We start from the raw sequence: 12444 nt of genomic DNA, 5'->3' as shown, positions 1-12444 counted from the left end.
TATTTTACAGGGTAATCTTCATAATATGTTTGTAAGTGAATGTGACATAATGTAACAATGTGTTTATTTTTCTTTAAAAGAGGGTGTGGTGGGGGCTGGTCCAGGTCGCATAGCTGCAAGAAACATGACTATTTTCCACTCCCACATTTTTTTAACGGTCTGTGACCTTATGAATCATATTTCCTTTAAGCTTATCACATTCCTCAAATGTTTCTGTGAATACCTACCAACGCTCTTCCATAGAAAAATGCAAGCTTGTCTTTATATATTTAAATGTGTAGGTTTATATATGCTTTAATCTTAAAAGTTGCAAGGATGTAAAATATTCTCACAAAGAAAAAAACAACTTTTTTTTTTACATGATACCAGCAGCCAGCTGAGGGACTGCTGCTGTAGCTCTGAAATCATTTTCAGCCCCCCTGGGGTCCCGCCTCCCTCCATGCTCTTCCTCCTCCTCCTCTTTTCCCCTGTGCTTATGCTTTTGATCCCACAGGGCCTCGGAGCTTGCATTCCTCTCATTCCAGGCTCAGGGAACAATCGCCTCTCAGTTATTTATCCACGCAGCTCGAAGCTTCACGCGCTCACTTTTGCCTCTGCCCAGTCAGCGCGCGCACATGTCCACGAGCTCCTGGAAAAAGCGATAGTTGGTGTTTCTGAAAGTAGGGGCAGATTATTTATTAAACGAGATACTCTTATCGGTGTTCGCGGTGGAATGAGGCGAGGTAAGCTGCTTGTTTTATTTTTAATTATTTATGGTTTTCGACCAGCGTAATGTCTGAATGTTTAGCGACTTTTCCGAACGGCGCAATTTCTTACATGTGTAGACTCCATATGGAGAATCCTGGTGAAACACCTATACGTAGCACCTATAAAACAACCCATATTTGTTTTAAACTATATACAAACAGCATAATATTTCTCCGCTTTTTATTTAGTAACGCTACTAAATAAAGCTAGTTATTTAGTGTTAACTCTACTAAATAACGCTGGTTATTTAGTAGAAATTGGTTGGTTTTATTCGAGTGTTCGTTTGTTTTAATATAATTCTTATTTTCGTGTTTTACCCTTGTATCTGGAGTGTGTGGGCACGAAAATTCAGTTTGCATTACTGACATCACTCTCCAGGGTATTTCCAGTAACAGTTCATGCCATACGGCTTTAAGTATTGTGCAACTGTTGTAAAAAAAGGAAGCATATTTCATCACTGGCGACCTGTCCATGCGCTATTACTCATAGGAAATGGGCTTGAACTAGGCATCAGTGATGCTGCCCGGATAAATGGATATATAGACAACAGATTAATGGATGCATGTTTAACTGTTAAAAATAATGAAACATATAACTGTAGTTGTCACTAATGCTGTTTAGCAGGTCTGGATTGTATTGAATGGCACCTGGTAAATTTGCCTTGCTCTCTACATTCTTCCGTCTTTAACACCTAAAACCAAACTCCTTTCTACTCATTTACTTACCATTGTTCATCAGTTTGTATCTCTTTGAAATTGATTTTTTAAATGACTTTTGTAGATATAATAATCAAATCTCACTACAACTTTAAAAAAAGCCATTATTATCATTAGACTATATTACCCCTTATGTAGACAAACCTGAAGGTCTGATGCGACTATCAGTCACAAAACCACTCTTGCGTACAGAGAACAATTACGAGACTATAGTAAATTAAGTTTATTCGTTAGTCATTTTTGTGGATATGAAATGTCTTCCTGAGAAACAAAAGACCAAACTACAAAAATACAGAATGCGAAGGATGAAATGGCCAGCTCTTGCTTGTTGAAGACTGATCAAGACCCTTATGTTTTCCTTTTCAGATTGTTGAGGATTCAACATCAAGCTTGGTTTTTGTTTAAGTTGTGCACTGATTTCGTACTGACTGACATGAGGACAGCCGAGGACTCCTCAGGAACCGTCTTGCACCGCCTCATCCAGGAGCAGCTCCGCTATGGGAACCTGACTGACACTCGCACTCTCCTGGCCATCCAGCAGCAGGCCCTGCGTGGAGGGAGCAGCGGTGGGGGTACGGGCAGTCCCCGCTCCTCCTTGGAGAGCCTCACTCAAGAGGAAACCCAGTACATGCAGATGTCGACGCGGCAGGAGCCCCAAGGACAGGAGCACCAGGGGGACTGCCTGCCCTCCGAGAGCCCCATGTGTCATCTGTACCAGCTCCACAGGGAGGAGCTGCCGACCTACGAGGAGGCCAAAGCGCACTCACAGTACCTGATCTCTCGGAGGGAAAAGTCAGAGCAGAACGGCCTCGGCGCGGACGCAGTGGGAGTTCAAAGTGAGGGACAGTGGGATCTGAAGCGGGAGCACGCTCGCTCCCTGAGCGAAAGGCTCATGCAGCTCTCTCTGGAGAGAAATGGACACAGAGACGCTTCGGCTCTGACCTCTTCCCACAGCTATCCGCAGCTTTATAGGAATCTTGTTTTAAACGCCGCGGTGCATGACAGACAGGAGACCCAACAGGGAGCGGACCAGCGTGGCCCTCCTCCAGACTATCCTTTATGTGCCCGAGTTCCTGAGTACATGCTCAGCTACTCGCAGGAGCACGTACAATACCACAAAGACCCTCCTCCCCCTTTTTACTCACAGCACCACAGGTAAGCCACACAACCATATAATCGATTCATTCTCCCATGAGGCTTATCCAACAGTGAAACGGGAGCAAGCAAAGAACTCCTGACAAAGCATTCTTTTGTCATTTCTGTGGTTCTCAGGTGTGTTGTGGTGAATCACTCATGTCTGCCCTTTGCAGGTATGTGTCTGCCCAAGCCCAGGTGGCTCAGAACACCATCAACGCATCCTCCAACGGCAATGACGTGTTGATGAGAGAGAACGAACAGCTCAGGAGTGAGCTGCAGGTGTACATCCAGAAGGCTGCCAGGCTGCAGAAGGTGAGCAAGACCGCCCCAACCCATGGAGACACAATACTTTCCTCTTTAGTCAAACTCTCCTACTCATTGTCTCTGCTCTTGCAATCATCATCTCGCTACAGAAGCGCAAACAGCTTTTGTAGGGTGTGTGCTCTGTCAACCTGTTTGAACGGCATTGAAAATCTACAGGGACGATCAAGCTTTTTGATCTTAACATGGAGACTAGGACTTTGTGACATGGTCTTAAATCAATATCATAATTTATTGAGCAGTTCAACTTTATAACAATAAATGGCCGATACCCCGAAAATAAAGAATGTGATAATCCAGCGTAAATACCTCAAACTAGTTAATGGTCTGATTTACAAATCTAGAATGTTTCATGATAAAGAGGTTGCCATCAGTGAAGGAAAGAAAAGAGAAACTTTGCTGTATGACTGTTAGCCCTCCTGTTATCTGCTAGTGACATCTAAAGCTTAATTAGCGCCTTCCTCAGTCTGGTAGTACGTCTCCAAGGCATGCATGACTTCCTGTGGCAGACGACACCTTTCTGTACCTATAAAGCAAGTTAAAATGAAACAAGATGACCCGTCAAAGCCTAAAGGAGCAGCAAAAGTTTCATTTATATTGAATCTTATGACTTTTTCAGCTCTGATGGAAAACAGCTTTGACACTGAGGAGACTTGTTATAGTGCTTAGGTATGGTCAGTGATCAGATTTTGAATTTTCTGCATGTGTGGTCCCATTGAAGAGGTCTTAGTGAATGATTCATGTTATGGAGCAAGTGTGAAGTGTTTTCTCACCATTCCAGACTCTGAAATCCCAACAAAGCATCTCAACTCTTTTGTAAAAGGACAGCGTACCACTGCTTAACCTGGAGCTCCATAAGTGTTCATTCAGGAATTTTAACTGCCTTCCTCAGTTGGCATAGTGTCTGAAAGCTGTCTGTCTGTAAATGCAAATTGTGAGAATGACTCATTTGTCTGTTTGATGCGTCCAGACGCTGATCGTCGTTGTGTTTCTTCCCTAGTTGGAGCTTGAGATCCAACAGATATCAGAGGCGTACGAGACCCTGATGAGAGGCTCTGCTAAGCGGGAAGCCTTGGAGAAAACTCTGAGGAATAAACTGGAGGCGGAGATTAAGAGGATGCATGATTTTAACAGAGACCTCAGAGGTACTTGGTCCGTTCATTTGTTGAGGCACCTGCTTGTTGTAGTGACATAATGTGTGTAACCGGTGTGTTGTGAATGTTTTCCTTTGCACAGAGCAACTTGGAGCAGCTAACAAGCACAGAGTGGCCGGTGACGCGGAGTGCTCAGACCCAAGGCAGCATGTCTTCGTTAAACTCCTGGAGCAAAGTGAGTAATCGCATTAGTCTTATTGGTCCTTTCACAAGCTTGTCCAAGACAGATGGTAATTGATGTGATTTGTCAAAGCAGACCTCTCTGTGATTCATTGAACAATAGCAGGAACATTAGACAAGCAGGAACTGGTGTCATCCTCATTAATTACACACGTCTACATCTCAGCTGTCAGCATAGACACTGACGTTTTTGTCAGAGCTGCAGTAAAGGTGACCTGAATTCTTGGACTTTCATAGTATTTCAGCCAGTTTTGTCATTTTAATTATCTCCCCGAACTTGAATTTTTTATTTATTTTTTTTTTTTGCATCACTTCAACTTCCTTTCTCTAAAGCAACTAATAAGTCTGGGACTCCAGGGCATCCTGACCCAACTCAGCATGACCCCTGGCTTGCACACTCTCCTTGTTTGGACATTTTATTACCCCATGGTCTAATGATGGTCAGCCAGCTGTGAATATTTCATCTCTCTCTCTAGGTTGGAGAGGGAGCAGATATATCTTGTTTCAGCCGATGCTGCTGTTCTTTCACTTGATGTTAAATGGATATTTCTGATAATTTTATATTTAAAGTGAGGTTCAGTTTACATCAATTAATCTTATAACTGTATATGATAACTATCTTTGAGTATTTAGTTCAAGTCAAGATAATTTGGTGCCAAAGGCCAAATTAGCTCACTAGCCGTTATCTAGCTAATGACTAGTTAACGATAGCTAGGTAAGTAGCTCTCACTAGCTAACGTCTAGTGAGAGAGGAGTTGAGATTAAAACAAACTTCTGCCATTTTAAATATTAAGCATTGGTAATATTCTAACTTACAGTTATAATGTTTTAACTGTAAGTGATCTATTTTGGAGCATTAAATCTAGCTTGATAACCTGGTGTTATCAAGCTAACGGCTAGTGAAAGAGTTAGGACCAAAGTGAACTTCTGCGGTTTTAAATTAACTTCATCTTCAAAATGTTGTAGGATTCAATTCTAATCCTATTTTGAGAACGTTCTGATTTGTAATGGGTGTTTTTTTGGTTTGTTTATTTTTAAAAAGGAAAACTGACAATTATCTACACTGTAAATTGAGGTTGGAGGTGTGCACCATCTGTAATCTTCCCATGTCAAACATCCACTCAGAGCAGAACATATAAAACATTTCCAGCCATAGTAACTTTCTTATCTAAAAGTAAAGCAATATAAAAACCAAGAGTATAGTTATTTAGAGAAATTTTATTTTGTAGATATTTTTGACTACTTTTACTCATATCAGGCAGGAACATGACCTAAGAAAAGGTCATGTTCTTAGTGCGAGTTTCACACTGTTGATTACTTAGTTGTGTGCTGCCTTGGCTGCTGTTTGAATACCCACCCAAAGTAAATGTGATTAAGTTTAAAGGTTAATAAAAAATTTATTCACATAAACTTGTACGATGCACAAGTATTTGTCTTGCACTAGCCGTTAGCGTTAGCACCCAGGAGCAACTGATCTGAAAGGTATTCTAAAACGACTTCACGAGAGTTATCTACCGCCAGTAAAACATTAACTGCTACGTTTTAACAGAACCTTGCTTTAAATTTACTGAGCTGTTCCTTTAAGAGTTTGCTGGCATATTGTTGGCATAATTTTCACGGACCAATTTAGGCCTTTACTGGTTCTGAAACATCAAGTCTGAAATGTTTTCGCTATAAAATTTCCCCTGGGGGCCACACCGGCTTAAACCACAAATAAAAACATGGTCATGGGAGGTGTTGTACATGTATTTTTATTAATTTTTTTTTAACAAGGACTGCTTGAGGAATATTTTGAGCCGCTTGTTTACTTCATGTCCTTAGAAGCATTCCAGAGCTTTTGCCAGTACAAAGCTATGCTTGTGTGCGTAAGTGGATCAGAGGAAGTCTGCATTCCCTCCACAGGCATGCACTTGTGTTGTGTAATCAGCCCCCGTTTTAAAGTGGCACAGGGGAGCCATAAAACTTGCTCTCCTTTCTAAAATACCCAATAAAATGTGAAGAAGGTTCAGGATTAATAAAGGGGAGTTTAGTTTCTTTTATTGCTTATTTCATGTTTTCATGTACAAGTTAAATTCCATTTGCTGTTAGCTTAGAGAACAAATTGCTAATTATGTTTTTGAGCCGCATGCTTTGATATCTGTGAGTATAAATGTGTCTCGTTGGGTCACATTTCAAAGAATGTAGCTCAGAGTTCGAGTGAGTCATTAAACCAAGCTTACAGCGGACCCTAGACATTAGCATTTTTTTAAAAGAGAAAATTCCCTTGACACTCTTTCCTCACATCACCGGTTTTCTTTTTAAATCCCTTTTTATCTCAGATGAAGAGCAGCAGCGGGAGCGCGAACAACTGGAAAAGCAGATTCAGCACCTGCGTGTGTCTGGCGAAGAGTGCCAGCGGAGAGGTGAACGGATGGAGCAGGCGCTGACCTCAGCGCAGAGCCGCAACCGGCAGCTGGAGGAGGAACTGCACCGCAAGACGGCCTACATGAAGAAAGTGGAGGGGCTGCAGAGCTCCCTCGCTCAACTACAAGCGGCGTGTGAGAAGAGGGAGGTCCTGGAGCTGCGGCTTCGCACCCGACTGGAGCAGGAGCTGAAGAGCTTCAGGGCACAGCAGGTTAGCGAAAACAAAGAAAAATGTCATCAATATGTGCATCTAGCTGCTTAGTCCGCTTTAGTCGAACTTTAGTTCATTTGCCTACAAAGTTTGGTTCATTTGGGGAGATGTGAATGCTGAATCGGACTCTAAAGCGAACCAAAAAACAGACCCTTGCTCACTTACAAACCTAGGCCTTGGTTCAGTCGAAGTCAACTCTGGCTCTGTTCGATTGCACATATGAATGCAACGGACCAGAGACTGCTCCTGTAGCGCAGCGCATCTGGGTAAATACAACCCATGGGTCTAGCATTTGCTGGAGAAATGGCTAGTTTTATACCAGCAACTAAAGAGAAATCCTACAACTGGTACAATCTGACACTACTCTGTTTTTGTTTACATTTTGTGAAGAAAAATACCTGCATGTCTTCTTCAGAAGTTTTTGCATCGTTCCCTTCAGTAGTCTTTGGTGCAGTGCCACCACAGGCAAGGAGGTGAACAGGTTTTTCAAAGGGTTTGTATCGTTTGTCCTCTGACAAATGATACAGCCGGTGCAAACTGCACCAGCTGAAATGTAACAATGTTGCAGTTTTGATTCCCAAACAGTTTACTGTACTATCAGGAGTGAAAACATCATCAGAAACAAACAAAAGACGAGAAGTCAAATGTTGGAGTAACTGTTAGTTAAAAAGTCTACTGTCTCTTTTGTGTCTGTGCCATAACCAGACAACCAACCTCACAGCATCAGAGCTGAGCTCGTCCATGCTGCAGCAGGAGCTGAGGGAAAAAGAGGAGCGCATCCTGGCTCTGGAGGCTGACATCACCAAATGGGAGCAGAAGTACCTGGAGGAGAGCACCATGAGGCAGTTTGCCATGGACGCAGCGGCCACGGCCGCAGCACAGAGGTATGATAACACACTACATGGGTTCAGTAGCAGCTTTTCGGTAGGATCATGCCGTACTAATCACACAAAAGCTTGTTTCTGATTGATGAAAACTTAAGATGAGAAGGAAATATAAAAAAAAAAAATTATCAGATCAACCAGAAATAGTTTGTGTATCAACATATTGCCAACAATGTGTTTTATTACTTTCAGGGATACAACGATCATCAACCATTCGCCCAGGAATTCACCAAACAGCAGCTTCAATGAAGACCTCCCTTTATCGAACCACAGACACCAGGAGATGGAGAACAGGTACTCCTCTTGGCTAACCCTACCGTGTTGGTTTCCAGGGAACCCTAAACTCACGTTGTGTCTGTCACGCATTCAGGATCCGTGAACTTCACGCTCGGCTCCTGGAAAAGGACGCCGTGATCAAAGTCCTGCAGCAGCGCTCCAGATGGGAGCAAGGCCGACAAGAGAATCAGGCGCTCCGTCAGGCCAGGTCCGTCCCCTCCATCAACACCGTGACGTGTGGCGCTTTAACTAACGGTGAGTTCTCGTTCCTACCATTCATGCTTCGAGACAATCTTTAACATCACGCTATGCTATGTGGCAGCTGCCGGAGCCAGACAGAATGCACGCGTGCTAAAAAAAATATATAAAAATAGGGAGAAGGAGGCGACCTTTTCGTGGAGACACGTTTTAATACTGGAATGCATATCGTCTCTCGCTCCAGAATAGCCCAATCAGGAATAGTCATGGGAAGAACTAGCAAAGGGCAGATGTTCCCAGGCGGAGGGGGTTGTCATTGTGGATGGAAGCAGGTGATTAAATGGCGTCTTCTCTTTGTCTACGTTTTTCAGGAAAGAGCCTCTCGGATGACCAGACAGGTGCTGCCGTGTTGAAACCCGCGTCCTTCGTTGCGGCCAAGGTGCCGACCCAAGACTCCAGCACCCAGAGTGATGAGGTAAAGCCGGGGCTGGACGTCACAGCAGAGAAGGACAGTTCACAGGTCAATGAAGGGACTCCAGCAGCTACGACTGGTGAGTTTTTAATGTTTGGTACAATTATATAACCATACCAGATCAGTATCTGAATCAGTCTAAAAATGAATTTACAAATGACGGAAAATATTTTCAAATGTGACTTTTGTTTCACTCATCCCTTCTTTACGATACGAGAATGTTTTTTCTTACAAGAATATAGTCATAACAGCATAATAAAAATTCAGTTTTGCCTGAAGAACATCTTAAAATTACAAGAGAAAAAGTCGGAACAAAAGCATCATCAAGATCTGACATGACCATTTTTTCAGGTCTGTGGTTCTTTCTTTTAAATAATAGACAAAATAGTTTGCACAGTTGTTTCAAAAGTCCTGCTACTGATAATTTGATGCTGACACGTTAAAAGATTTGGTTTTTCCTTATTCGTAAAACCACTCCCAAAGTTCTCGAGATTCTGAAATTTCTAATTTAAATTGTGTAGGAGTTCTCATAAAATTACAACTTTATTCTTGTAATATTATGACTTTATTCTCGTAATTAAACTAAAGAAAAGTCTTGGCCATGCTCTTATACTTTGTTGCATAATTGACGTAAATTTAAACAAAAGTTGTGAAACACGCTTGTCAAACAAGATGTTGGGCTTAGGCAGACTGACATCAGGGCTGCAATGGTGGGGAAAAATATCCCAAATTTCCAAAAATTAAATCTTCAAAAACAAAAATTTGATTTATTGCTAAAATTGATTCATTGCCGATCACCCTAATACATTCTTTGACAACTAATGACCACTATTCAGTCTGGTTTCATCTCTATCTTCTATTTAAATTTCAACTACCCTCTACAAGGTCTCTTAGCAACTTAATTTTCTAATTCTTCCTGCTCTATACCGGTTCTAGGTGCCTTGGAGGAGCTGAAGACCCCGCTCAAGATGTTCAAGAGTTCAGACGCCGAGGCGATCGAAATCCTCATATGAGCCACAACTTGCTGCTCAATAAGACCGAACCCTGACAGAAACGTTTTCAGGAGGAAAAAGAAACAAAGTTCTCAGTGGATGTGAGCTCTATCGAGCTTGTGCAGTCCAGAGCGTGGAAGTGTGATTCAAGAGGAGAGCGGAGCTTTCCGTTTGGCTGTTTCTGCACATTTCATGAGTGACCGGGGAATAGGCGATGTTGCACGAGGTACCTGGAAAGTGTTTTAGCGACGCAAAAGGAACTGGGCTGCTCATACTGCATGGTGTTTGTCATGAGTTGTGAATTGTATTTATATGTGTAAATGCTGCTCCTTTTTGTCATGTGACTGTTATTTAGTTGTATTTTTTTTTGTCTTGACTTTACTGTAGCATCTCCTGTAACCATGCCCTCCGCCAGTAACATCTATTCATATAGATGCTCAGAGAAATGATGGCCTTCATTCGGAAGCTGTGTTTTGAGAAACGGCTCCACCTTTAAATGAGCAGATGCCCCCTCTCTTTTAACCGCCTTCCGGGTCCTCAGTGGAGGATTCAAAAACTTCCCCCTGAATGCCAGAGCTCATGAGACACTCGCTCGTTTCACTCCGAAAAAAGCTTCCCGAGGATTGACGGCGTTTCACTGGGGTCCAATTTTTTTTTTCTCCCAGATTCCCCGGCATTGGCGTGTGGGGTTGGGGGGCCTCAGATGGCGGCCGGCCACTGTTTCACTACCCCCTCGTCCGATTACACGCTGGAGCTAATCTTCTTGCATTCCTCGCTGAGGGAATGCTCCGGTTAAAGAAAAAGGCTATCTAAAGTCTGACCCCTCGGCCTTGTTTAAATGGCACGCATTCTTTTGTGTGCTTGGACGCATGCTTTTCTCGGCCCGTTTATTTCCTCCCAGTGCCGGCGGCCGGTCCTGCCGTGCTGGAAGAGGTTTTCGACTATAATTGTCCTGCATCTGCTCTTCTATTTGCTGTCTCCATCACTGTGTGAAATACAGAAGTTTTTTTTTGTTTTGTTTTTTTATTTTTACCATAGTGCCCATAACAGAGTTGCTTAAATGCTTAACAAGGAATCTTCTATTTATTTCTCCTGCTTAGTGTAGGATTACTGAACACTGTTGTATGTAGACTACTGTTGTCAAGGATTTTGGTTATGTTTATATATATATATATATATATATATATATATATATATAACTGAAATGCGCCACAATTCACTCTATTTAGTGCTAAGAGCCACTAAAATCCAACTTAAGGTATTTATCACATGAATCTTGTATGGCATTGCCTATTTATTATCCAGTTTTATCTCTGGTGTTTATTGTGTGAACAGCAACGATTTAAAAGCATATTCTGAAGAGCACGAATAGCAAACAAAACCTCACATTTAAATGTGTTTTTTTTTCTCTCTGCTAATTTCATATTTCCCATCATGGTGCATTTGCCGGTCAATGCCATGTCTCAGTTTGTTACATGCTGTCCTCTTATTTTGGAATGTTGTTTACACGAAAGGCAATTTGAAGTGAGAAGAGTTAATATATTATGTCTGTTTCTTGTCCTCGTAATATATATATAAATATATATATAATATACATGTAACTATTTTGTGTCTTGGTGCCAAAGATGTACTCTGTGTTTAAGTTATAATTGATGGGAAAAGAAACAAAAAAACAACAAAGGGCCAAGTAAAGTGCCTTGCTTCAGCTGGTTGAACCCATTTGATGTTGCTGTGAACTTTTGTAAAGGAAACATTTTGATGTATGCCTTAACATTTCACAATAATAAATAAAAAATTCTAATATATGTCTGATAAAAACCTCAGGATGTCTCTTCTTTTTTTACAGTTTCTTCTAAGTCAGTTTTAAGACCTCATTCTTGTTCCCTTCTGCCACACACCTGACTTGTATAAGTGGGTCATTAACAGGCTTCTTCAGCACTTCATGGCATGGAGAGGAGGTCATGCAGTCATTAGAATCAGGTGTTCTGCATCTAAAATATGCAGGGGCAGTGGTTCCTGACGACTGGAATTGAGAAATACTGATTAGAGGTAAACCTACCGATGTGCTTAACCAAAATGCAGGTTCACAAACTGATAGATGAAGGTTCTCTTTCAGGATTTCCAGCTTATGGTTCCATCAACTAAAGCGTGTTTTCCAGGTGAAGCTGTAGGAAAACAATCCCACACCATGACAGTAACATTACCGGGTTTGGCTTTGGCTAGGGTTTTATTTTTCTAAGTTTTTCTCTTTGCTTTATGCCACAGGATCTTGAAGTCATGAGAATCATTTGGAAGTCTTTTTTTTTGTCAAATTTGAGGCGGGCTTTGGTGTTCTTTTTGGCTGGAAATGAGGCTCTTAGGATAATTGTGGCAAGCCACTATCCGTATTTTCTCTATGTGTGAACGATGTCTTGAACTGTGAAGATTGCTTAGAGTTTTCCCCAAACGGAGAGTTTGATTTAGTTTCTCATCTGTTTTTGAATATCTTGAAATTCAAGATATTTTTGAAAATCTTGAAATCAGGGCAGGACCTTTTGCTTATTTATCTTTTGGGTGATTCTTTTTTTGCGGCAACATTTCGGCTTCCGGACTTTAAAAAAAAAAAAAAAAGTATTAATGTTTTAATTTTTAAATATTTTGTTAGAACAATGACATGTTTAACAATAATAAATTAATAATGGGCAAAGCTCCCTTTTACTATATAATATGTTTTATTTGTGAAATTGTAACAGATTATGTAGTTACAAATCATT

At 41.5% G+C, this 12444-nt stretch overlaps 1 protein-coding gene across 1 annotated transcript; it reads left to right on the top strand.

The window, feature by feature from the left end:
- The first annotated feature begins 452 nt into the window (after positions 1–452).
- On the top strand, positions 453–11496 carry amotl2a (angiomotin like 2a). Its single transcript, XM_015035967.1, has 11 exons — positions 453–722; positions 1830–2618; positions 2774–2912; positions 3922–4066; positions 4158–4250; positions 6574–6869; positions 7575–7753; positions 7946–8047; positions 8124–8284; positions 8599–8778; positions 9636–11496. Exons 2-11 carry the CDS (start codon positions 1897–1899, stop codon positions 9710–9712), a joined length of 2094 nt encoding a protein of 697 aa, XP_014891453.1. The 5' UTR covers positions 453–722; positions 1830–1896; the 3' UTR covers positions 9713–11496.
- The last annotated feature ends 948 nt before the right edge of the window (positions 11497–12444 follow it).

The sequence above is a fragment of the Poecilia latipinna genome, unplaced genomic scaffold (genome assembly GCF_001443285.1).
Source record: "Poecilia latipinna isolate Pla-1442-1.1 unplaced genomic scaffold, P_latipinna-1.0 Scaffold352, whole genome shotgun sequence".
NCBI classification, from domain to species: domain Eukaryota; kingdom Metazoa; phylum Chordata; class Actinopteri; order Cyprinodontiformes; family Poeciliidae; genus Poecilia; species Poecilia latipinna.
The sequence above is the reverse complement of the archived record's forward strand: the minus strand, read 5'-3'. Positions and strand labels throughout refer to the sequence as shown.

Excerpts from the sequence above, each read along its gene's own strand:
- amotl2a (XM_015035967.1), top strand. The coding sequence starts at position 1,897 with ATGAGGACAGCCGAGGACTCCTCAGGAACCGTCTTGCACCGCCTCATC. Across the intron at positions 2,913-3,921 it reads AGGCTGCCAGGCTGCAGAAG|TTGGAGCTTGAGATCCAACA; the intron begins GTGAGCAAGACC and ends TTTCTTCCCTAG. Across the intron at positions 6,870-7,574 it reads AGAGCTTCAGGGCACAGCAG|ACAACCAACCTCACAGCATC; the intron begins GTTAGCGAAAAC and ends TGCCATAACCAG.